This window comes from Urocitellus parryii, chromosome 1 (assembly GCF_045843805.1).
Source record: "Urocitellus parryii isolate mUroPar1 chromosome 1, mUroPar1.hap1, whole genome shotgun sequence".
In the NCBI taxonomy this organism is placed as follows: domain Eukaryota; kingdom Metazoa; phylum Chordata; class Mammalia; order Rodentia; family Sciuridae; genus Urocitellus; species Urocitellus parryii.
This window is the reverse complement of record NC_135531.1, coordinates 94,350,559-94,377,099: the sequence shown is the minus strand read 5'-3', so window position 1 is coordinate 94,377,099 and position 26,541 is coordinate 94,350,559. Positions and strand designations below refer to the sequence as shown.

Below are 26,541 nucleotides of genomic sequence, written 5' to 3'. Positions count from 1 at the left end.
CTTCAGCCTGGCTGAGGAGACAGGAAGTGCAGGTCTATTCCAAAGAGAACAGAAGCTCTGGGATCCCCTCCTCAGCCTTCTGTTGGTTGCCTGAGCAAGGATTGGCCTAGCCCACCTACTTCAGACCATCTTCACACTGGGTTCTCCAGGGCCCAAGACTTTGGCCCAGAGCCCAGCTTTCCCCAGCAGGGATTTTAAGAGGGTTTGGGCAGATGGCAGTGGCCCTCCATCTCTGCTTTATCCCCAACTCTGCCCCAGCCACTGAAGAAATGATCAAGTCAGAAGCTTCCATCTCTCTTTAGAGACCTTCCTCTCTTAAACAGGCAGAGTGTGGTTTGTAGATGAGTCCACTGAGGCTGAGAGGCTAAAATGCCTACTTAAGAGCAGACAGGGCTGGAGATGTGGCTCAGGGGTAGCGTGCTCGCCTGGCATGCGTGCGGCCCGGGTTCGATCCTCAGCACCACATACCAACAAAGATGTTGTGTCCGCCGAGAACTAAAAAATAAATATTAAAAATTCTCTCTCTCTCTCTCTCTCTCTCTCTCTCTCTCCCTCCCTCCCTCCCTCCCTCCTCTCTCACTCTCTCTTTAAAAAAAAAAAAAAAAAAAAAAAGAGCAGACAGCTGAAAAATCGGGAGCCTGAGACAAAGACCTGAATCTCCATATCCTCAGCAGCCTGGCTGTTCTGTAATGGTGCTGCATCTTCCACGTCTCATCTGTGCCAGATCTAGATATCTGTGCCCGTGTCCCAACACTGGTAGGGATCCAGGAGACTATGATATCTGAACGGTCACTGTACAACCTACCCAGCAACTGATGCTCTGCTCTGGGAGCCTATGCAGACATGGGTGCCACCCCTCACTCCTAAATCTTCACTGCTTGTGTACCTATGGCTCAGACATCAGGAGCTTGGCATCTCTGCCCCTGACTTTGGAAGAGCCCAAGAAGACCAGTGCTTTTCTCAAAATTCTGGCAGAGGGGCTGGCAGTGGTCATGTCCTTGGCTTTAGGGCCAGTGCCTTTCTTGCTCTCCCGTGGTAAAGTTGGGTGTCATTGGGTGGTGCTTCTGACTGGGCAGGCAAGGCTTTAAGGCAGGAATATTTCTGTTGGTCTTGGTGCTACTAAGTTTTGTCTCCTCATTCTCCCCCCTCCTCATCCTCCTCTCCATGCTCTCCTGATACAGTGGCTGCCTTTAGTCCTCATCCCTAGCAGTCCTGGCTCCTGTTCTCTACTTGCTACTGAAGTACCAGGCATCAGTGGCTTTCACTGATGCAGGGAAAGTGACTCTCTTTGAACCTCTTTCCCTTCTCGGCCTCAGTAGAAGCCCAAAACTGAGGGCAGGGGCCATATTGTCTTGTTTGGTGCCATATCCCTGGTGCCTGATGGGCACCTGGCACATCACAGAGCCTGTTGGGTGTGGATATTTGTTGGATGGATATAAAAAGACAAGGCAATCCCAGGCACCAGGCTGGGATTCATTGGCCAAGGATCTGTGGCCCAGAGAAAGCCAAAGGCCCAGCTTGGTGCACACTCCCTCTGGGAGGCCTGTCCCAGGAGCATCAGTGGGGCGGATACCTTACCACACTTCACAGATGAGTTCCCCTGTGCCCACTTAAACCAGCTGTGTTTTTAAATTTTTTTTCCCTTTCTTTCTTTCTCATTTGAACTTGGAGTCTGTAATTAACCTCCAATAGGTTGCAGTCACTTTGTAGGTGAGAGAGGATTGGGGAGGGGGCTGGGCTGCAGCCCGCTGGCCCAGGACAGTGTGAGACTTTGATGCCGGGCAGGCTGGCCGAATTGTCTCCAGGTGTTGCCCTGCAAAGGGGACTGCTCAGTCTTAGTCATGAGGTGAGGATCATTAACCCTTTTAAGAGCCCGCTGCCCCTGGCCCTGGTTGCTGGGAGGGAGAGAGGGCCAGGTCTTCCCGGGCCAGGTTGCCCGGCCTCGTCCTGGGCGTCTGTCTTGCTCTCAGATCTCTGCAGTCTCCGCACCCACCGCCCACTGGAGAGGAATGAGGTCAGGCCGCTGGCACGGCGGCACCTCCTGGCCTGGGGGCTGGGATGTGGGGAACAGCGCTGGTTGTTGTTCTGTGTTGCTACTTTAATGAGGTGCTTTCTGGGGATTGCCTGTCAGGCGGAGACAGACCAGATGCCCTGGTTTGGCACCAGGGGACAGAAAGCAGAAGCCACCAAATACCTTGTGGCCCACAAGCTGAGGCAACAGGGAATGTGTCCTCAGGTTTTATGGAACCTGTCACCGAGGGAAATCTTTTTGTGGAGACCTTCTTCTTATTCTGCTAAAGCTGCCAGAAGTGATCCCTGTACCCCCATGTTCCCACTCCAGAGAACCCTGGTTCTGCTGCTTAGTAAACACGCCTCCAGGAGGGTGAGAGCAGAACAAAGTAACATCTGGGCTTCCCAACCCAAGGAGTACGAGGCCTTGGTCTGAGGAGGACCTCCCATAGGCCTGCCTGAGCCATCAATTTGCCACCTGCCCCTCCACCTGCAGGAAATCAGGTGTCAGAGACAGCCAGGGGGAGGGTATTGAGAATTTCCCTCCCGCTTCTTATGCACACAAAGCCTCCTCTTGCTTTTATCTGGCAAACCTCATCTGTCCACTCTCCTGTGTGCTGGACCTTTCAGAGTCTCTCCTCTGCATAGGGAAATATGCCTGGGCCCCCAGCTCTGCTGTTCCTCCTTTTGGCCACAAAGCTGAATTGATGGAGAAGTTTATTGCAGTATTGTTCATGGTAGCAAAACACTGAAGACAACTTACCAAATTCATCTGAACAATGGAATATTAGGCAGCCGTTAAAATAATTTAGAGCTACATTTATTTCTAGGCTTGGAAAAATACTCTTGTAATGTGTCCACTGGGTTGGGGGGAAGTGAATCTAAAGCATGTTAGAAATGTCTTGCAGGAGATATTTGAAAATATGAACAGTGGTTTTCTCTCTGGTGGTACTTGAATTGATTTAAATGTGTTTTTCTTTGTCCTTACTTGTATTGTGTAATTCTTCTACAATAAAAGTGTATTTGTTATGTAACGAAAAAATGACAGAGGAAGACAAGCTTAATTCCTGGAGGATTGGGGATGCTTACTCTATATATGGCTAGATCATTTCTGTCTGGGACAAAGCACAGGAGCTAGCACATAGTAGGTACTCAGTAAATACACATGGTATATTTACTCACGAGGTTAAGTGCCTGCCCACTCTTTGCTTCAGCTATTGTCCTGACAGATCCTATCTATCCCAGGAAGTCTGTTCTGCTTGGTTCAGCTCTGGCCCCAAGACACTCTTGGGACCTGTTAGGATGCCCACACACTAACATGGCGTTCTGGGCCCTGGGCTGTAAGAAAGACTTGAGAATCCCAGACCTAAATGAGAGAAGGTACCCAGGCTGGGGACTGGAGCTAAACCAGGTGCCCAAGGTCTGCTGTGTGACTAGCGTCTGAGCCTTGTCCCAGCTGACCCCAGGGGTTGGTATTTGATCCAATGGCTGGAAGCCACAGGGGGAGAGGTGATGGTGGCTCAGATTAAGAAAGAGCTTAAAGTGCAGACAGTAAGATCAGGTCATTCCTCAATTTGTAAGCTACTAATGCCTTCCCATCACACCTACAGAACAAATCCAGGGCCACCGTGGGGAGGTCACCCCAGTCCTTGCTGCAAATGTCTGTCAGGGCACTGGGCCCAGGAGTAAGGGTGTGGAGGTCCCCTGGGCATTGTTCCAAGGGCCATCTGGTTTGTGTTCTCTGTTCTGCCCTCTTAGCCACTGTCATTGCCTCCCCAAGGAACTTGGCTGAAAAAAAAAAATCTACAAGGTTTACCTGCTTTAGCTTTCAGGTGGTCCTTCTGAGGAAACTTTAAGAGCTATAAAAGAAAACTCTTTGCAAAGAACATGGCATGATTCAAAGAAAAATAAATAAATAAACAAAAGAATACGGCATGATTTAAATGTATGATTATTTTTGTCATCCTTTGATCAGTGCTGTCCAATAGAAATAAAATGTAATCTGCATGTGTAATTTAACATTTTCTGGTAAGCATGTAAAAAGTTTTTTGTTGTTGTTGTTTTGTTTTTTTTAAAAAAAAGCAAATCCAGATTTCTCATCCTGCCTTTCACAATCCTATGGAACTTGGGTTCCGTCTACCTCTCCACACTCCCCTCATCCCACCCTCACCTTTCATCCTCCTCCAGCCACATAGGCCTCTGTTAGACCCCTGAACTCACCAAGCTCATTCCTACCTTAGAGCCTTTATCCAGCTGATTATGGCTTCTCACTTACTGTTGAGTGTCTATGCCCCTCATGCAAAGTCAGGCTCCCCAGGAGCAGGACACATACCTGTCTTGTTCAGTACTATATACCCAGCACCAGAAGAGTGCCTGGCATGGGGTCGGTTGATTAGAAAGTATTAAATGAATGAATGGAGCCAAACCAGGTGACCCTAGTGGGCAGGCACTTACACTCTTGAGTAAATATACCATATGTACTTACTGAGTACCTACTGTGTGCTAGGTCCTGTGCTTTGTCCCAGACAGAAACTATCTAGATATATATGGAGTAATCATCTCCAACTCTCCAGAAACACCCAGATAGGGTTGTTCTGAAGCGAGTGAACTATCAAGAAGTGACTATTGAGTCACACAGGGTCCTCACTAGGTTGGGTGGGCTCCTTATGATCTGAAATGCAATCCTGTGTTTTCCATGGGGTCAGAGAATGACTTTGGAGCCCCCAATTCCTCCGGCCCTCTGAATGAGGATCATGCCGCTGCCCATCTCTGTGTGATACACCCCCAGCCCATCACCACAACCACTAAGCAGTGGCCGCTGGCTCAGTGCACAGTCTTGCACCAGAACTCAGTCAGAAAATGAGGTGGCAGAGTGAGCACTGCTCCTTCCACCAGGTGTCACCCTCCCCCTCCCCTATCTGGCTGGAAGTGAGGTGGCCCATGGTGGTTGGGACAGGGGATTCCCTGCTGTCAGAATTGCAAGAAAGGTCAACACACTTTCGAACCTGTGAAGAGCTCTCTGTGCCCCAGTTCACAAAAAGGAGCAGGGGGTTAGCTAGAGGTCACCCTAGACCATGAATTTAGATTACCAGGTTAAAAAACAGAATTTGGAGCAAAGCCAGCTGCCCAGATGTGTTGTCTGTCGCCAGTTGTTGAGCTGTACGCTTACAACATGTGCACTTTTCTATGAGAAAGACACCCGGGAGCCTGTTAAAAATCACCCTCCTGACTATCCTCACGGGTTCTGCTTTAGAATGCTCTGGATATGCCCCGGGCATCCACTGAAGTTTTGAGGCTCCCATGTGATTCACATCAGCATCTGGGTTTAAGCACTGAGATAAGGCGTGTCTGGGAACTCTGTAGTAGATGCAAGAGGGCAGGGTGCAGGGCAGGGAAGGGTGCTGAGGCAGGACTCCAATCTCACCTAGAAAAATGAAGTGTCTGAAAATCCAACAGATTGGTAGATTCAGCACTCATAAAATGTCTGGGTGAAAAAAATAAAAGAAAGATAAAAAACAAACAAAACAAAAGCTAGCATTTTAAAATGTGAGAAGCAGGTGACTGGCGGGCAGGGGTGGGGGGTTGGAATATTGTAGCCCAAAGGTTAATAGCCTTAATATTTCTAAAGAGCTCTTAGAAATCAATAAAAAGATGAGCACTCAATAGAAAAACAGACTGCAGACATGAACAGGCAATTCCAGAAGAAGCAATACAATGGACCAATACACTTATGAAAAATGTTCAGCCTCATCAGTAATCAAATAAATGCAAATTACAACAACAAAGAGACGTTATCTTTTGCTTAGCTAATTGGCAGAGATGAAAGATATGATAATACCTCCTGGTGGTGAGGCTGTGGAAAAACAGGCCCCGTCATTCACTGGGGGAGTGCAGACTGGAGCAGCGTTTCCAGAGGGCAATTTGGCAGTTCATGAAGCTGAAAAGACTATATACTCTTAGACGCAGCAAGCCACTTTTAGGAAGGTGGCCTTAGGAAAGAATTGTGGATAATAACAATAATAACAGCTGACCTTTACTGAATGCTCTGGGCATGCCAGGCTGTGTGTGCATTGTCTTCTACTCCTCACAGCCATCATCCCACGAGGTAGGAGCTATTATTTATTACCTGTATTTTATAGATGAGGAAACTGAGGTGTAGAAGTAATAAGTCAATGACCTAAGGACACAAAACTAATGAGTAGCAACACCTGGATTGGAACACAGGCAGTGTGGGTCCACTCTTACAGCTGTGTCCGTTGGTAGAGCAAGGAGATGAAGCCACAAGGATGTTCCTCTGGGGATATTGGTGAGGACATGTTGACTGCCTGACAACAGGATTCAGTTGCGTAAATTTTGATACAGCTGCACAGGAATATTATGCAAGGATGAAAAATGATTTGGTGGAAATATGTGTGTGAGTTCCAGGGTTTTATTTTTTCATATATGCTTAGGAGATCTTTGAAAGGATATCAAAGGAACTGGTAAAATTAGTTGCCTCCTGGAAGAGCAACTGAATATCTACTCTGAACCTAGAGGGGCAGGGTATGGCTCAGTTTTAGATACTCTTTTACAGTTCTTAAATTTTGAATTGTGAATATATTATCTATTAAAATATATATTATGTCTATAAATATATGCACAGAGAAGTTATGTTACAGAACTTGTTCCACATAATTTTATTTCCTTGAAATGCTGTTAAGGGATCCAAGAAAAAAGTTTCAAGTTCCTTACTTAGATAATCTCACTGAAGTCAATAAAGACACTTCATTAGCCAAGTTCATCCCATGTTCCTCACAGAACATTTTTTCCTCAAGTAATGTCTATTTTCATCTCTTCAGATACTTGTGTCTCATAGAATTCAGTTTGGAAAATGTTATTATTAGTATTTAACAGCAAGGTGAAAGGATTACATTGTTTTCTTAAATGAGAGAAATGTGTTATTGGCCCTGATCCCATTTTGTTTAAAATTGTGTGTGTGTGTGTGTGTGTGTGTGTGTGTGTGTGTGTTCATTCTGAGTACTGGGATAATGGATGATTTTGTTTACTTCTTTTTACTCTACTGTTTTTTAATTTTCTAAAATGAACAAAATTATTTCACAAGAATCATTGCTTAAGCCATTCTTTTTTGTGGTATTGGGTGTTGAACCCAGGTCCTCACACACCCTAGGCAAGCGCTCTAGGCTATACCACTGAACTATGTCCCCTGCCCTAAGGAACATATTTTTAAACGTTTTCTTTTGAAGTTCCCTCTGGCCCTGGCACCTCATGCCCATTGACTTCGTACTGACAAGCAACAGCTCAGGGTTAAGTTCAAGGAGGTGCCTCCTACCTCTCACCGGCCCTCTCTGCCTGCCTTCCTTCAGAACCAACTCTGGCCCTTTGTCAGAACTCTGAGCTACCAAGAAAAGGACCAATGACCTAGACAGGGCCAGTCAGTCTCCAGACACTTCCTGGCCCTCGAAGACCCTCCCTTCTGCTATTGAAAAAATTTGAACCAGGGTCTCCAATCCTCAAAGAGAGATGAGGCTGCAAAAGTCGACACTAGCCTGCTCCCAGCCCGGCGCATCACAGATTCAGACACCGAGGCTTTGGTTCCAACTCTGTGACTTCCTAGCTATGTGGCTTTGGGTCAAGTTTCTGAACCTCTGAGTCTCCTCTTTACCATCAATGTCAGTATGACACTTGTCTCACAGAGCTCAGGGACCAAATAAGAGTATGCACGGAAGTGCTGCATGTCCTATAAAGGGCGACACTGATAGAATTTGTTATCTCTGCAGGGAGCACTGGCTGGCTTGCCCTCACCTACCTCAGAGCAGGGCATCTTTTTTCCCAGTTTTATTTTTAAGGCAGTAGGGAGAGGAGCAAGGAGGCAAACCACTGGGCATGTGGAAACAGAATGTGTTTAAGAATAAGGGGGATTGGTGGCTCAGTGGTAGAGCGCTTGCCTAGCATGTGTGAGGCACTGGGTTCAATTCTCAGCACCACATAAAAAAATAAAATAAAGATAGTGTGTCCAACTACAACTAAAATACATATTTAAAGAAAAAAAGGATAATGGGGGAAGCCTCTCAGCTTGGTGCTTACGGCTTTGCATCCTCGGTCGACCTGTGCCCACCAGCACAGTCCATGCCTAGTCACCCCACTCCTCCTTACCCATTTGCCAGCCCGTCCCAGTGGACCACACAGGATCTCCCACAGTGCTGCCTCCGCCAGACTTCCCTCTCCACATCTTCCAAAGCTCTTAGCTTAGGGAACCCCATTCCCAGCACAAGGATGACTCCTCTGGGCTCCATTGTTATTAGATTACCAAGACCCATGCTGTGATAGCAAAACCAGGTTCCTCGGCTAGGCTGGACTTCCTGGGAGTGCTATCCAAGTCTGTCATCTTGGCCTGCCTGTGTCCTCTGGGACAGACTTAGGGCTTAGGGACAGTAGAGATCATGAGCCCTGGGGCCATGATCTGGGTTGAACCCCAGTCCTTAGGGAAGTGACTTTACTCTTCTGAACCTCAGTTTTCCCATGTACAAATGGGTTTAAATACTTCAGTAAGCTCATGGGGTTATTGTGAAGATTTTATAAGCTCACATAAAGCTCTTAGTACCATCCCAAGTATGAAGGAAGCCGATCTCACTGCAGACTCTAAATGCAGGCAAATTGAGCTAAGCAATGACAGCAGGAGGGGTGACTTCCAGGCTCACCCTCCCCTCCCAGTCCGAGCCCCCGTCGGGAGCCCTTAACTGCTTGTGCTTGGTGCTGCCTCCACCACCACCACACTCACGCGCTTGCCTTGTACCCCACAGCCACCCGGCCCAAGCTGAAGAAGATGAAGAGCCAAACAGCACAGGTGGGCGAGAAGCAGTCACTGAAGTGTGAGGCAGCAGCCGGGAACCCCCAGCCCTCCTACCGCTGGTTCAAGGATGGCAAGGAGCTCAACCGCAGCCGAGACATCCGCATCAAATATGGCAATGGCAGGTGAGCAACATCAGCCCCACCCTCTGTCCCCTCCTTCTAAGTAGGAGGGGCTGAGCTGGCGGAGCTCAGGGATGTGCCCCAGACCCAGCATGGAGCCAGTCCCAGCCCCTCTCTCTGTTTCCCTTCCTTGCCACCCCCAGCCCCTCTCCTTGCAGTCTGGGTGGGCCCTTCTGGTGATGCTGAGTGGGTGAATTGCACACCGCAGACAAGAATTAAGCAACCAATGTCTCTGGATGGTTGGAGGCAATTTGATTGTCAAGGTCAGCTTTAAATGTAGAAGTCCTTGCTTATCCCAAAAATTTCTCAAAAGACACAGCATAGTGTCCAAAAGCCCCCAAATCTGGTAATTTGGGGTGAAAGGCCCTGCTTCCAGAAAGCCTGTGGGAGGTCACACAAGATGAGTGGCTGGTCTCTAAGCTCAGTTAGCTATCCCTTGTCAGAGAGCTTGGTAAGGAGAAAGGGTTTGAATGGTGTGAGGGGAGTCTGAGCTTCCTATAATATAAGAATTTTCTTTAATCTTCCATCAGCGCTCCAGGGGATGGACTCAGAAGCTCCCCAAGTATCGGGCTGGGATTTAGTTTCTCATCCTTCTTGGGTTGGTCAGGCAGGGGACTTTGGGCACCAAGGGAGCCAGGATTCCATGAGCAGCCCCCTCGTCTTTCTGCAGGCTAAACGGATTTTCCGCCTGACCTTGCTCTGTCAACCCTCTTAGCTAAGGAGCACCCCAGCCTTCTCTGCCCCCACCTGCAGAGGAGCTTGTAACTTACTCCCTTCCTGGCTGTCATTTTTCTCCTCAACCCCCACCACATGCAAATGAAAAGGATTTTAGAGAATGTCCAGCTTCACCCACAACAGAAAGTGATGGAAGGAAAGCCTGGGCTCAGGCCACACCTGGTTTGCTGTGTGGCCTGGTATGCTTGCGTCCTCTGGGCCTCAGTGTTGGGAACCTGTGCAAGAGGTGGGAAGGGCACCACCAGATAGGCTCTGACTGTCCCATTCTCTGACTCTCCTTCCAAGAACAGAGGCAAAGATAGAACTGGTCACCTCAGAAAGTGGCCTAGGCAGAAAAGCATTTTAAAGACTGTCCAACCTGGCCCATAATAGAAAGTGATGGAAAGAAAGCCCAGGCTCAGGCCATACCTGATGTAATTGAAGAGAGGTTTGGTTTAGATCAAAGGTTTCTGTCTGACAGAATGTCACTTCCTAAGAAAACTGTGGTGGCTAGGGAAGGGGTGGAGGGTGTTCCCGTGTGTCCCCAGTCTACAGTGTTGTCAAGAAATTCAGGCCACCCACTAGCTCACCTGAGGTCACCCCACCCTCTGCCCACTGCCAAGAGTGACTCCAAGCTAGAGAGGAGAATGAACAGATGTCTTGAAGCTGGAGCTGGTAGGACCCTGTCTCCCTCCCATCCTCTCTGTCTAGAAAATAGCCTCTCCCCTACTTCACTGAGAGCAGAAGTCAAGACAGTGCTCATCCTCACCCTCCACATTACTCCCAAGCTCACCCCCCACTGCCCATCCCCAGACCCTCTACCTGACCCCACCCCATGCTGGCCCCAGGCTCCCTTGCGCACATGCACACTCGCCCCGGCCCCACTAGCTGCCTCCTCCCTCTGGTAACTTCAGCCTTTCTGTCCCTACAAACTCACTACTGTCACTTCTCTTCTGAAGGCTTTCCTGCTGGGGTGCTGTCTCCTCATCCTCCTCCAACTGTTGCCCCATCTCTCTTTTTCCCTCCACCACCGAGAGCAGTCGCCGTCCTGCTGGAGTCTGACTTCTCCGTGTGTCCCCAGCCTCTCCATGGCTGAGGCCCTTGAGAGACCCCACTGACCTCTGGGCTCCCTAACCCCGGCCTCCAGGCCTCCCGGCAGCCCTGACACAGGCCATCTGCTCCCTTCACCCTCTGGGCTCCCTCTGTTCCTCCTGGGAGTCTGACCACTGAGCTGCCATGATGCTGGCTTTCCTGTATGTTGGGCTTCTCTCCCCCACCTCTCCCTCTGGAGACAGAGGCCCCAAGCCTCCATCTCCAGTCTTGATGGCTTTTTCTCAAGAGTTCCAGACCCAGGCCACCAGCTCAGCATTAGACACCCCCTCTGAGTCACCTACAGGTGTTTCAATTCCAAACGCCCCAAGCCAGCCTCGCTAACCTGGCCTCTCCAGCCCAGCCTCTGCTTCCTGTGCTCCCTCTCAGCTGTGCACACCCAGTCTGCCTGCTGCCCATCAGCTGCCCTCTTTGCCATCCCTGCAGGAAGTCCAGATCTCTGGGGGGGGGGGGCGGCGCCCTCTTCCCTTCCTGTGCATTTCTTTCCTGGCTTCTCTGCCTCCAGCTGCTTTTCGGCCACTCTCCACCCTCCGGGCTGCAGGCCTGCTGTGAAATCATTGCTGTGTGCCATGTGCACACCTTATCCACTATGTGCCAGGCACCCTGCTAGAGGCTTGGGATACACTGGTGAAAGAAACAACATGGGCCCAGCTTCCAGTGTAGACCCGGGTAAAATCTCCTTCCTTTCTTCATGAAAAAAAATGGGCCTTAAACACCCAGTTTTGGAGGTCCACAGACCCCCCGTGAGTGCCTACAGGGGATGATCTTTAACAGGAACACCTGTGATTGCTCATTTGTTACTTCCTGGATCAGGAGAACCTGCAACATGATGGGTACAGCCTTAAGGCTCTTCAGAGCCTTCTGTCTGCATATCACTCTCCCCCTGTTTCCTGACCCGCTGCTCTCCTGACCCCTGGTCTTTACTTTCATGACACTGGTCTGTTCCCTGTGGTTGTCCCTTCTGTTCCTGGCAAAGTTCTCCAAGGTCCAGCTTAAATGTCATGTCTCAGGGACATGTGCCCAAGCCCTCCAACTCTTGTCTCTTCCAACAGTGCCTTAGATATGGCTTCATTGCATTGTGGAGGGATCTGTCACTGCTAATGTGAGAGAGACTCAAAGACTAGCCCCCCTTCACCCATTCTCCCCTGTGGACCTGGTACAGATCTAAGTTCAGTGTTGAATTGATGAGAATCCTGTGCTGGGCCTCACCTCCTGGGCGTGGGACCCACTGTGGTTGGGCAGGAGGCCTTTGGGTTGCTCACCCTCTGAACCTGATGCTTCCTGGGTAAGCCTCAGTTTCATCTGACAAATGGGTGACCCAGTCCAGCCTGGTGAGGTCTTCCCCTGCGTATAGTAGGCCCCAGACTCTGAAGTGTGCCCCGAGCCCCCACCTGTCAGAGCCTTATCCTTTGTACTATTCTGAACAATCCTTGAGTCACCTGCCCTGCCTCTAGGATCCCAGAAGTGAGTCGCAAGTGGTGGAAAAGTGCACTGTAATTGGGAACTTCTGATTTCCTGTTACCAAGGGCTCCTCAGGAGGATTCTGATATTGCTGCTGCCACCTCTGCACGCTACCCAGCCCCCTACTATACACATCTTACCTAGCATAGGGGCCAGGGACAGGAGGCTTCTTTCTGGAAAGCCCTTCTCTGTCCTCCCGGCCTGCCCTGCAGTAGCCTCCACAGCCCTCCTCGCATATGCTCCACCTGCCCAGGCTGTGCTCGGTCTTGGTGTCTCTGTTGGGCTGCAGAGACCTCCTCCCCATTGGTACTGTCTGTCTCTGTGCCACCACACTGCAGTATCTGACCCAGCCTTCCTGTGCCAGGAAAAAACTGCCCCCTCAAGCCCTGGGCGCAGGGCCCTCCCCTGCAGAACCGCGTGTTCCCTTATTTATGAGGGGCAGGCTAGAACAGGCCCCTCCGGCTGGCAGGGGGGAGGCGCTGAGGAAAATGTGCAGCCGCCCAGATCCCATTCCTGCCAGCAGAGAACCACCTGGGGAGGGTGGGGATGGGCACCCTTCTCGGGGCAGACCTGGGTCAGCACGGTGATGGGGCACCAGGAACAGATAGCATCCTACTGCCGGGAAAGCCAGAGAGACTGTGAGTCCTTAGGGACGGCAGCTGGAGCTCACAGCAAGGACAGAGTATAGTGGTCCCAGCAACTGCCAGGCCTGGGAGACCCACCGAGCCCTCCTTCTCATCCCACCCAGAGTCTCTGTGTCTCTGGAGCCCACCTCCCTGAGAGCCATGTGTCCCCAGTAAACCAAGATGCCTGCAGCTGGCAAACCCGGAGAGTTGTTATCACCCCTTTTTCATTCTTCTAAGGGGCAGGGCTCTCCCGGAACCCTTCCTTCAAGTTCCAGCTTTCCCCCCTCAAATGCCCTGAGCATCACTCGGCCTTGTCCTGCTACATATGATGTCATGCAAGGGAAACTCCCTTGAATGTGACTGTGAGTGACAAAGAGGGTCTGGCTCTTAGTCCCCTCAGGTGATCCGTGCCCTCCTTGTCCAGTGCCTGGAAGTGAGAGCAGCCTCATCCCAGGGAAGCTGGGCTCTGTGGTGTCTAATTAGGCTAGAGCAGGGAAGGAGAAGCCTTCTCAGTCAGAGGGGCCTCCGGGGCTCTACTTAATGAAGGGAACAAACTTTAATTGACAGAAGAGGGTTGTGGACAGGCACCAGGCCAAGGAGACAAAGACTTGCTCGAGCCAGGAAGGGTAGGGTATAGTCCAGCAGCTGTCACCACACTAGTGAGGACATCATCACAGCAATAGGCTCTGTTGACAAGACTGCTTTGCAGCACCTTCGTTTGGGAGTCTTGGGGTGAGGATATCTGGGAAGAGGTCTACCTTCAGAAGAAAGCAAGTCCAGGAAAGAGGTCCCTAAAAGCATAGGCCAAGGTAGGGACTGTGGGCCAGTTTGCATCTCTATGGGCAAGCCTCTCTGTTCACCTGCCCTTGCCCTCCTTACCCCAACAGTGTCCTGGCTCTGTTTTGATCCCTGGGGTAGGGCAGTGACATCTCTACTACAGCTCTACTACACCTTGTCCCGTGAGCCATTATCCCTCCAATCCACTACAAATATTCTGGGAATCTGTGTTTTTTGTTTATTTGTTTGTTTTGTTTTTTAACCAATCACTAAAAAGAAGAGGAGACAACATCATGTAAAGACATTTCCATGCTACTTCTTGCTTCCCCCTGGGGTCCAGGTTGGGACCTGGGCTTTTTTCAGAGCTCTTGCTAGCCTCTGAGAATACTGGGGCAGAGGGAAGGATGGGAACTGGGAACAGACATTTGCAGAGCCTAGGCATGCTGGGATAGGTGCAGGGAAGCTCTGAGAAGGGAGGAGAGGTTTGACCAGAACTTCAGAAAGAGGGGACCCAGGGCTAGGTACACTGCAGTCACAGCACTAGGGGCGGGGCATGCAGGGACTGAATGAAGAAGGGGCCTAGCCCCAACTTCAGATGCCCAAGATGCCGCATGTCTCCACTAGCTACAGCACCTCTGCCTTTACCTTGCTGGGTGACCTTGGGCAAGTCAGGAAGCCCTCTAGGGTTCCATCTATAGGAAGAGACACCCAGTTCAGCCCTGGGATCAAGTCCAAGATCTTTTTGTTGCTTGAAGTACAAGTTCCTGGCACACAAAGGCACTCAGTAAGCATTTGTCAAATGAATTAATAAATGAAACAAAAGCTCCTTGGAGAGGTCACAGAGTGCCCCTTAGTGGCAGGGCTGATTGGAAGGCAGGAGAAAACCACAGGTTTGGACTGGGATCTGGGCACAGTTGTCAACTGATCCTCTCAGAATGGTGGCTCTCCCAGGTATCTGGGTGTCTGAGTCCACTTTCCACTGCTATAACGAAGGGCCACAGACTGGGTAATTTATGAGCAATAGAAATGTTATTTGCTCACAGTTCTAGAGGAGTCAAAAATTCAGAAGTTACATCTGGTAATGGCCTTCTTGCTTCACTGTAACACGACAGAAGGCGTCACATGGTGAGAGAGGATGAGGGGACTCAACTTGCTTTTATAACAAACCCATTCCCACGAAATCAACGTTAAGCCACTCATGATGGAGCACTTGTGACATTAACCCCCCATTAGGCCCCACCTCCCCACACCATCGCTTTGGGGATTAATGAGCTTTGGGAACACATTTAAACCATTGCTCTGGGAATGGGTCCTATGTATCCAGCGTGACAAGCAGCCATTTCTAAGGAAGGTTAAAGCTGCTGAGAATGAAGATGTAGTCATGTGACTTCCTAAGGGGCCTGGCTCTCTGCCCCCAGAAAAATGTTACAAAAAAGGCCCAGCCTTGGGAAAATAGACATGAGAATTCATAGATTTAGAACATGTGTGTAGCCATTAGCCCCAGCCTGGTTTGTCCTGAGGGCCCCAGTCTGCCTCCAGTTCCAGGGCTTCAGCATTCCTCTGGACCCCAGGAACGGCCAGCCTGAGGGTATCTACTTTCCAGCCAACCTGCAAGGCCACTGTGGGTCTGTGGGGAGAGGTGACTGTCGGACGACTGCTGGGGAGCATCGTTGTCGCCGCTTCCCCCCAGCTCACGCCTCTCCCCTCTTTTCCCCCTCCCTAACCAGAAAGAACTCACGACTACAGTTCAACAAGGTGAAGGTTGAGGACGCTGGGGAGTATGTTTGCGAGGCTGAGAACATCCTGGGGAAGGACACCGTCCGGGGCCGGCTCTACGTCAACAGCGGTAGGTGGCCCCTTGAGGATGGGAAGGGTCCCTGAGGGCTTTGGCAGGGTGGATCAGTTGCCCCCCAGCCTTCAGGAGGCCCACACATGCTCCATCCTGCACTCGACTCCCCTCCCTTCTGCCACGGCCATATCAAACCCCAGATCTCAGCCGATTCAGAGAAATGCAGTCGAAGCATAAATGTTTAGCTTTGTTATCTGGGGCTGGAAGAGCCGCCAACTCTCATTTTAAATACCCTGAAAACTAAATATTTTGAAATCAAGAGGTGGGGGTGGAGGGAAGAATATTTTTAGAAGGCAATTATGGGAAGCTGGGTTGCCCAGAGCGGGGCTGGGGGAGAGGCAGGCCCCGGGCGCTGCCAGCTGCTGGCCTGTGGATGCTGCTTTGCCGGCACCTGAGTGCAGGAGGTCATCTCCACGGGGCCAGGGCGGGAGGACTGAAGGCTTGGATCCCCTGAGATAGCCTCTTTGGAGATGGCAGATTCTCCCACCAGACATCCTCTCTCCTCCAAGACTACATGGTCAGGACCTCACAGTGCTCCTGAGCTTCTCTCTGCAGTGGCAGATCCAGCTGCAGAGCAGAGGGTGCCTTCCTGCTGGGCTGTCCTTTCCCTTGACTGGAAAGGCACCTTTCTTCTCTACCAATGCTTCCTGTCCTCATGCAGTGCCCTCCACTCTAACCCCAGTGCACCAAATCCCACAAAGAGCCTTCCTGCTCCCAGCACCCCCAGGCGGAGCATGCCATTCAGACACCTATTTATTGGGATTTGCTTTCAGTCATGCCTGTCACAGAATCTAATCCTGTATTTATTGTCACCTGTTTTCCACCAGACTTCCAATACTCCCAAACCCTTCGTTACCTAAAAGAGAACTTGTAACGTTCCCCGGCCCATGGCCCTCAGATGATAACCTAGCCAAGACCCTCTCTGCCCTGCCCTGTTGAGGGACAGCCCTGTTCTCCCAGCCTCTTGGGCTCCTTGCCACTATCCAGTCTGGATATTTCTCATAACTAGCCCTCCACTCTAAGCCCACCTCAGGGGCAACCCTGGCACAAGTTTCATCCCTAATCACTTGTATCAGAACAGTGGCCTTTTTAACACACATTCATTCAACCATGTCCCCAGCCTGGGAGCCACAGGCCAGGGACTCACCCATTTGGCCCATGATCTTCCTCTGCAGTCTCTCCCCTTGCCATGCCATCCTTATTCCTTCTCCCACACCAGCTCTCCCCGGCAGCCTTCCTCCTAAGACCACCCCAACCTACTGTAGTGTCCCTCCCAGCTCGGGCCCCAGAGGCCCAGTAGTATCTTTTGAATTCAGATCTTAGATCATTCCTCAGGTCCCATACTGTTGCTGAACTTTCTCTGTGTGCACTCCAGTGGAGGGTGAGCCTCAGGGATGGGGATGACAAGGACAAAAGAAGTTACAATGACAACTACTATGTACCAAGCCAGACTGCACATTATTTCATGAACCCTGACTCAGGCCCAGGATGTATTTTATAGGTTATGAGAAGCTCAAAGAGGCTAAACATTTTGTCCAAAGTCAAACAGCTAGTTAATGATAGAGCTGTACAATGTAAAATTCAAGGCAAACTTAGCCATGGAGCTCCATGGGGGGTGAATCTAGCCTGTTTACCACTCTGGCCCCGGGGCCTGGCACAGTGCCTGACTCCTGGTAGGTACCCGGTAAATGTTATATTAAAGAACTTACAACCTGCTTCAAGGCCTTCACTGCCTTCTCCATGTCCCAAGCCAGGCAGGGTAGCAGTAGGGGTATTTGCATCTCCACTTCTCAACCTGCCCCAAGCCTGGGGCGAGAGAGTGTCTAGCACCTGCCACCTGTCATAGTGAGCAGACATCCACAGATCCACCTTGGACTTGAAGTCTCCTGTTTTATTAGTCAAGACTTTCTTGGTTAAAACTGACACGAATTCAAGTTAAACCTACCTTAAGGAATTCATTTATTGGCTTGTAAAACTGGGAAGTCCAAGAGGTCAAACTGGCCTCAGAAATGAGAGTCTAAGAACAAAGAGGATGGGTCAGGACACTCTCCCTCTGTGTGTCGGCCTCATTCTTTCCAGTTCTGAAATAGCTTCTCCCACGTTGGGGGAATGGAGTGGGAAGAGGAGGCCGTGGCCACAGACAGCTCCAGGCTTACCTCATCCCAGCCCGCCACCTCGGTCTCTGGTCCACACATAGATCACGAGGATGGACTCTGATTGACCCTGATTAGGTCATGTGCCCACTGGCCCTGCCACTTGTTCAGGCTGGAGGGCGCCGTCTTTGCCAGGCTTGTCTGTGTATGCAGGGGGGCTCCTGAGAGGCAGAGTGCCCGAACCATGGCCCTGCCATACCACATGGAGAAGCGTTCCCTCAAGGGGTGCTCTTCGTGGAGAAAGAAGGTAGGGTTGCCATACAGAAAGTCACAGCCATGCCTGCTCTGCCACACTGGGCTTGAGACCTGAGGTTGGGAGGGTTGGGAGGGCTCTCAATTCCTTCCTGCAATGGGTCATGCTGTGATCCTTTGCAGAACCAGAGAGTGGAGCCTTTGGGCTGGGCCTGGAGGGCAGAACTGGAATCCAGTTGCCCATAGGGTTCCTTGCCTCAGTGCCTGTAGCCTGGCGGGAGGGACGCAGGGCAGGGCAGTGGAGAGTGGAGAGATTTGATCTAGTCCCAGCTCTGTGTCATTCAACCCAGAGCATGTTGCCCAACCTCCCTAGTCTTCAGTTTTCCCCTCCTGAGGCTGATCTATAAGCCTCTTCCCCCTAAAATTATGAGATTCCTAGTGATCTTCAGGCTGATGTCCTGTGCACCTAACCCACATGCAGGCGGAGTACGCACCTCTTCTGCTGCCCTGTGCAGCCCATGCAGGCAAGAGCCTGCTCTTCATGTGGGGAGCTGAACAGGGCCAGTGCAGGTGACCAGAAGACTGGGGACATTTTCACAGGCAGAGATGCCTGGCTCCTTGTTTATCCACAGAACCCAGGAGACCTGCAGCAACCACACCCTGAGGAGGGGGCGGAGATCGGGTATAGGCCCTGCCTGCCCCCCTCTGACTCATCCCTAGGTGGGTTGGCTTGGCCCTCCCAGGCCCCAGGGCAGCCAAAGCTACAGGGGCGGGGCATCAGGAGCTGCAGGCTGCGCAAGGGACATCACTCTGGCTCTTGGAGGGCTCCTGCTCCTTTCTGGTGGAGCCTAATACTTCTTCCCCAAACCAGAGCAGGCCCTCGTCATAACTCTGCCAGCTCACAAGAGGTTTCCGACCTTCCCAAGCTGCTGGCAGGAAGGAGGAGTTAGCAGAAGTTTGTGGAAATTTCAAAAAATTAATCAGCCACTTCTGAGAAACCAGTGTCCATGTCTCAGGTGAAAGGGATCTCAGAGACATCCTGGGGTAGCCATTCTAGGTCCAGGATATCAGACTTTGCCCCAGAGGACAGGCAGGTTTGAAGTGGGGTATTACAGGACCATGGAAGTCCTGCAGAGACCCAGGCTTGTCCTCTAGCTGGGGACAAAAGGCGAGCTGTGTACTCTCACTTGCACATTCAGCACGCTCTGCTGTGAGCTCTGAGGAGTTCAGTCTTGGCCCCCAGTCAAGTCCTTCACAAGGCAGGAAGCTAAAAGCTGGGCTCAAAAGCATCTGCCTTTTAGAACAGGGCAGGGAGAAGACAGTCCACCGCACCAAAGGGCAGCGGGCTACCGTGAGAAGAGAACCTAGACGTATCAAGAGGTGCTAGGTCTGGGTCTCAAAAGAGAAGCAAAGATTTTTCTATGAACAAGGGAGAAAAGTAGCTGCTGCAGCAACAGGCAATGGGGAGATGGCTCCCCAGAACCAGCTGCTTCTCCACCCTGCTCCTGCTTAGTCTTTGAAGGAAGGCCCTGAAGAACCCACCCATACCAAGTCACTAATGGCTGATAATGACTTCCAGGGTTTGTCCCTTCTAGAAATTCTTTAAAATTAATTTTTGAGGCATAATTTACATTCCATAAAATTCACCCTTTTAAATAAGTATACAATTTGGTGGTTTTTACCCAGTCACCAAGTTATGAAACCATCACCACAAATTCCACAATATCTTCATCACCCCAAAAGGAAACCCATACCTATTAGCATTGCTCCCTTCCTCTGGCCCCTGGCAACCATTAATCTACTTTATGTCCCCATGGGTTTACTTATTGTACACATTTTATACAAATAGATTTATATAATATGTGGCCTTTTTGCCTGGCTTCTTCTAGTTCATGTAATGTTTTTTTAAGGTCCAGCCACATTATAGTATGAATTAGTACTTTGTTACTTTTTATGGCTAAATCATGTTCCACTGTATGAATGTCCCACATTTTATTTATCCATTCATTAGTTTGGATTATTAAGTCACTTGGATTGTTTCCATGTTTGGGCTATTATGCATATTGTTGCTCTGGACATTCATGGACAAGTTTGTGTATGCACATAGGTTTTTAGAACTCCTGGAGCATATGGTAATTCTGTTTAATTTTTTTTAGGAACTATTGGACTACTTTTCAAAGCAGCCACATCGTTTTACATTCCCACCAGCAATGCACGAACTACCAATTTCTCCACAAACTCACCACCACTTGTTATTATCCCTCTGTTTTCTCACCTTCCTAGCGGATGTGAAGTGGCATCTCATTGTGGCTTTAATTTCATTTCCCTAATGACCTCTCAGGAATATTTACATTTAAAACCTACAGAAAAGCTATCATCAGCCAGGGATACCAGACTAGTCCCTGGGCTGGCAACAGAAGGCACTTTTCTCCAAAGAATCAGATATTATTTGCTCATTCATTGATTCAGTAAATATTTGTTAAGCACCTATTATGTGCCCAGAACTCTGCTAGATGTTGTGGTTCAGTGAAACAGGAGAGATGTCTTTCTGCCCTAAGGGAGCTTACATTCTATTGAAGGAGCTAATAATGGCATGCCTCATCATTTAATTAGGTTAGAATAAGTACTACAAGCAGAAATAGATGAAGCAAATAGGAAAAATCAGGAAGGAGCCTGACAACTGGGGAAGGTGAGGGAGGCCAGAGGAGTCTGATATTGGGAACGTCCTGGGCAGGAGGACTCCTGGCTTATTATCCTTATTATCCTTGCCCAGATTCTACCTGGGAAGGAGTTGGGGCTTTATCCTGAGTACAAAGGGAAGCCATTGGAGAACTTCCATCATGGAACTTACATATTTTGAAAGACCATATTTTAAAGACCACTGTGGCAGCTGCCAAGCAAAAAAGTTAGAGATGAAGGCAGGAAGGTGGAGATGAGGGTAGGAAGACCAGTGAGGGGATGACATGTGGTCACCCAAGGAAGAGATACGCCTGGACTAGAAGAGGAATTGGGGAGACAGGCATGGAGCCTCTTGAGGAGTTAGAAATAGTGAACCTTGGGGATGAGAGGTAGTGGGGAATAAAAGAGAAATATAAGATGCCCTCTAGGACTTGGGTGTGTGCCATTTGGTTACTGACAGAGGGAAAGGTAGAGACGATGGTTGGGATAGATGACTAGGAGCTCAGTTTGGGACATGTTGAGTTTCGGGTGGTTGTGAGCCATTCAAGTTCAAGTGTCAAAGGAGCAGTTAGGGAGCCAGGGGCAGTGCACGTGCCTACAATCCCAGTTGCTAGGAAGGCTAAGGCAGGAGGATCTCAAGTTTGAGGCCAATCTCAGCAACTTAGACCCTGTCTCAAAAATACTTTTTTTAAAAGGGCTGGGGATGTAGAGCATCCTTGGGTTAAATCTACTACTGGAAAAAAAAGGGGATAGGGGGAGCAATTAAACCTTCCCATTGAGAATCCATGTCACCTTTGATTCTCCACACATGGGAGGACTGGGTTAGAAATACAGATACACTGACGGGGGAGTCTAGACCTGTTGCCTTGGGACATGTGTGTGCCAGCACAGCCTGCTGGTGCCGTGGTGTGCATGCACTCCTGCAGCATGCACATCTCCCTGGAGTGTGGCTTCACCCACAACAAGAGTTGGCCTGTAGTGACTCAGGAAGGTCCTGTCCCTAGAAAGTGGCCTTTCTGAGGTGGGAAGACCTGCAGTCATCATTCTGCCACACTTTCTATGACCAGCCCTCCACTTTGTCCTCCCTTTTCACCTTTCTGGGTCCTCGGCCTCATCTCCATGCTGATGTGGTCTTGGCAGCCAGGGCTCCATGTACCACAGCTCAGGGGTCCATTTTTCTTCAGTTGTCATCTGTGTCCCAAGGCCTCCATGAGCGCAGGCATGTATGTGTGACAAGCCCAAATGTGCAGCTGCGGTCCCTGCCAGCAACCTCACTGCTGTCCACTGCTCCCTCAGCTTGGGAGGAAAAACAATGAGGGCACAGCAACTGTCAGTCTCTGCCACCCATGGCTGCAGAGGGACCCATGCTGGGCCTGGCAGGCCCAGGCTGAGATTTCTCTGGCTTAGCCAAGGCCCCCCGGAGGACCCAGGCCTGTGGTCCACATTGTTTTTGCATCCATCTGCTCCAGGCAAGACTTGGTGCTGACGTCTTCTTTCGCAGGGGACTGGGTAGCTGTCAAGATTGCACAACTAGGGACCAGCAGCCTTAAGGCCTTGTCACAACACACATTGTGACTCTGCATGGGCACTTTGCCATTCTCTTTCCTCACTCCTTCTTTACAGTGTAACCGAAGGGCAGGACAACCTCTAGGATCTGCCCAGTAAAGGGACTTTATAACTTTAGGCATGATCACCTCGGTTATTTTTCTTTTCTGGCCCTTTCTTAGTTTCTTGGGTCTCACTGACCCAGAAGTGGGACAGACACCAACGTGAAGCTTTCTCTTCTCCCCAGCCAGCATGTGGGTCCCAGCTGGGTTTGCATTGAGCCTTAGGGGAGACCTCAGCCAGAATGGGGCCAAGGATGCCAGCTCAGCGGCCGGCATGATGGGGAGGGGAAGGTGGGAGCTGGCCCTGTCCGCTGGGTTTTATCAGTGAGCTCCTCAGACATATACAGAGGCAGAGCTGTGTGTACGCTCCAAGTCCCCCATGCTCCATCTGTCTCCCTACATGTCTAAACACTGAGGGCGCCAAGTGCCTGCCCTCCTCCTCTCAGCCCCTCCCCATGACTGACAGGAGCCATAGAAACTCAATACCCCTGAGGAGATAGGGCCGGACAAGGCAGGATGGGCCATCTCCGTCACAAGGCTAGTGCTGGGTGGAAGTAAGAGGCCCTCAGAGCCCCCAAGAGCTGAGTGGGGAGCAGGAGCCCCTTCTGGCAGCCCAGTCTAGACACACAGCATAGGACAGTATCTTACAGATGAAAACTGACTTTGATGCAAGAATTCTCACTTGAAGCCAGCTTTCTGTATGCCCTCCTCGGATAGAGGAGAAGAGCTTTCTTAACTTTGATTTTTCAAATGAGTCTGCTAAATCGAACTTACAGTCTGGGTCGATAGCCTCAGAGCCCAATCTTTCTGTCAGCCAGTTTTCCCATCCCAGCTGCCCTGGCCCTCCTCAGCCCCATCTCCTCTCCAACAACCTGAAGCCCATGATTTACAGTCTGGGCTTCAGAGGTCTGGAGGCTCCCTCCAGAGGCAAAGGCTGATGAGGTGGGAGAGCAGCGGGGCTGCCTGGCATGGGAGTATACGAAGAGACCCTTGCTGCTTCTGGAGACAGGGCATACTGGCCTTTGTTGCATTCCGTCCATCCCTGGCAGAGAGGGGTAAGAGCGTAGAAGCTAGGGTTAAACCACATCTCCAGCTCTCAGGAAACAGCAATGTCCCAAAGGTGCCATTCCCTTCAAGTCCCTACTCCTTCCAGCCACCCGCTGAACATACAAGAACCTGAACAATAAAGGCAGGTACAGGTGTCTCCTCCCAGCACCATTGCCCACACCAGACGTCAGCATCTCATCCACTTGTGGATGAGACAGGAAGACAGGAAGAAAGGGGTGGAGGTGGGCCCTGATTCCAGCAGAGGAAGCAGTTTCTGCTCCCTTGTCACCCCCTCCAAAAAATGAAAAGATTTTAGAGGTTTGCCCGGAGAAAGCGTGCAGGGTCACACAGGACAGATGGCTAGAGCTTGTGGGGGCCTCCCACTTTGCCTCACTGGCAATCCAGAAGGACCAGTAGACCTCCCCTGCCCAGTCATGTCTGCAGTCTCTGTTGACCTTCCAGTTTGGGGATAAGCCATGAAAAGCCATGAAGAAAGTGATTCCTGGGACCCAGAGGTGGTCTCAGTGGGTCACCGGCATGTGTCTCTCATACCTCCAGTGAGCACCACCCTGTCATCCTGGTCGGGGCATGCCCGGAAGTGCAACGAGACAGCCAAGTCCTATTGTGTCAATGGAGGCGTCTGCTACTACATCGAGGGCATCAACCAGCTTTCCTGCAAGTAAGTGACCAGTGGGGTCAGCATGGGGTGAGAGCAGGGTAGGAGATGCTGGGGCAGAAGTGGAGGGCTCTAGGAAAAGTGTGCTTCCAGTCACTGGCAAGGGGTCCCCAAAGGGTACAGACAGCAAGGTTGGCCCCATTCCTAGACCTTTCTGGAATATAAGGAAATGTAAGCTCTAGCCCCTTCTGGAACTTGAGGAAATGTCAGGACACATGGGCTCCTGCTGTTCCAGTTTGCTAGGCCCCTGTCCACCCCATCTCCTGATGTCCACCCTTTCACCAACACCTGTTAGGGAGATGGGGATGCCAATCTAAGGCACTGGGCTTTCTTTCTTTCTCTCTCACTCTCTTTCTCTCTCTGTCCTCCTTCCCCATCTCTCAACAACTCTCCAAACTAGTTCTGTCCCAAGCTGCATCTTCCCCAGCAATGAGGAACCTGGTAGGGTCAGGCAGACCACAAGCTCCCACACCCTTGGCTCCTGAGGGTCCTACTCCTGCAGTCTTGAGGGGAGTAGAGTGGACTGCCCAGAACCCCTTGAATCTGGCTGCTTTCAATGCCCTACAGCACCCCAGTGACCATTGTGCCCAAGTGCTGCCTGTGCTCATTTAGCCCGGCCCCCTCTCCATGAAGTAAAAAGATACCAACAGAGACTGTGGGTGTTGCCCAGTGGAGGAGGTCAGGTTGGCCCCAGCAGGAACTCCAAGGAGCTCAGAACCACCCACTCCCCAGAGCACACAGGGTAGGCGGGAGCTTGGCAGTCAGGGAGGCCTTGTTCAGGCCCAGCAGGGTCTTCTGGGCAGTTGGGCCCCCCCCCAAAGCCCATGGACAGAATTTCTGGTGGGCCTGAGAGGAGGGGGAAGGGAGCTTGGGGAGGGCAGCACAAGCTGTGGCCAGATCTTGGGGAGGAGTGGGAAGGGGGCCTAGTGAACAACTTGGGGTTTTCAGAGCATCTCAAGTCTAGGGCCCTGGCAAGATGCCAAAACTGCCCCATTCTTGTGGCATCTGGGCAAAGACCACTAAAATATTGACGGAGATTTAGAGAGGGGCCTGAGCTCCTACAGACGAGGTCAGATCAGCACTTGAGGTCAGATCAGCACTTGAGGTCAGATCAGCACTTGAGGTCAGATCAGCACTTCTAGTTCCCCTGTCTCTGCCCTCCCAGGCCGGGTCTGCATCCTCCTCCTTAGCTGCAGCCTTTCCTAGGAATATGGGCCTGGCAAGAAGACCAGGACTTTTAAAGACCCCCTCCACATACCACGTGGTCACAAGGGTCCACACCTGTTCACACTCATCCTCAGGGTGGGGTCGCTGGGCTGCCATTGCCAGGCGGGACTGTGGCTCTAGCCCCTGCTGGCCTCCTTGGCTGGCTTCCTCCCTGGTCCCACCCTTCACCTGCTACCATCCCCTTCCCACCCTCCTCCCATCCCAAACCTCAGGGAAGAGTCCCAAGAGCAACAGCAGGTCCTCCAGGGAAGTTCTCAACTTGGCCTCAGCCCTCAGCCTTCCCTGCTTTTTCCTCTAAGAGGCAGCCACATTAGTTACAGACCCTGGGGAACATTCTAGCCTTGAAAATGCTCTGAGCTCTTTGGATTAGACCTACTTCAAATTCACAAGGGCCTTGGAATAACTAACAGGGATGGCCCAGTCCTGCATCCCCCTTGCCATGTCCCATACGCCTCTTCCATAGCCCCTTGGACCCCTTGACCCTCAAATGGATCCAGCATTGTTGCTAAAATCAGCCCTGGCTCCAGATAGGGAAGGTTCAGCCCCCAGGACAGGCACCAGGGATGAGCAGAGCCAGCTCTGGGGCCCAAGCTCTAGTCTTGGAGTTTCTTGTGGGAAAAGGAGGAATAAGATACATAGGTACCAGAGGACCCCGCCAGCAAGGCTGCACCCCTAGGAGCCCAGGTCCTGCCTGGCCAAGTCTAAGGGGAGTAGAAGGCAGGAGCCTGAGCCTATTTCCCTCCCCACCAGGACAACTGGGTTTCACAGCTTAGAACTTGAACTTGGCACCCAGAGCTACCCCCTCCCCATCTTGCCCCCCCCCCCCCGGGTCAGCCCCAATCAGGGCTCATGGATTTGACTTTCTTGGCTCCCTTTGTCAGCCCGAAGGGGAGAAGAACATCCCTGGCGGGGATTGAGGTCCTCTGAGTTGTGCTGGAGAAGGGCAGGGGGGAGGGGGCCGGGCAGAGCCCAGAGGCCATTCTGGGGGTGGGCAAGCTGGGAGGGAAGGGGGGCAGGCCTCTCGGGATTCCTGATGACACCTGAATGGAATAAAAAGGAAAGAACTTAGGAAACGGAACTCACGTCTTACCATTTGTGCTGTTTGTTTACTTTTATTTTGATTTTTTTGCATTTCCGCTTAGCTTGGATAATGAAACTACACTGGTCAGTTTCATTCCAGTTTCTATAAAAATCAGTTTTCCTTCCTGGTTTTCTTACACTTGTTGTTGTGTATTGGTTCAAGCCCTACAGGGAGTGTTGGAAAGCAGGCACACTCCGTAACCCTCCTGTTTTTCTGGAACTCAGTGCCAAAAGAAACAGTGTCACTGATACTGAATTTTGTTTTAAAAAAGAAAACTTAAGGGGATTTGAAAATGGGGATCCAAATCAAGGTGACTGTCTCTGTCTGGGCCAGACAGGGGCCCCCACACTTCCTCTCGCTGCT

At 50.9% G+C, this 26,541-nt stretch overlaps 1 protein-coding gene across 5 annotated transcripts in view; it reads left to right on the top strand.

Annotated features, from left to right (window-relative positions):
* The window catches only part of Nrg2 (neuregulin 2), a 180,602-nt gene that overhangs the window by 134,370 nt on the left and 19,691 nt on the right, over nt 1–26,541 (top strand). For 4 of the 5 annotated variants that reach the window (XM_026401273.2, XM_026401272.2, XM_026401271.2 and 1 more), the window contains exons 2-4: nt 8,811–8,982; nt 15,395–15,513; nt 23,753–23,873. In XM_026401273.2, coding sequence (XP_026257058.2) covers nt 8,811–8,982; nt 15,395–15,513; nt 23,753–23,873 — 412 coding nt within the window. The remainder of the gene's footprint in view (nt 1–8,810; nt 8,983–15,394; nt 15,514–23,752; nt 23,874–26,541) is intronic. The other variant, XM_026401274.2, reaches the window with a different exon arrangement.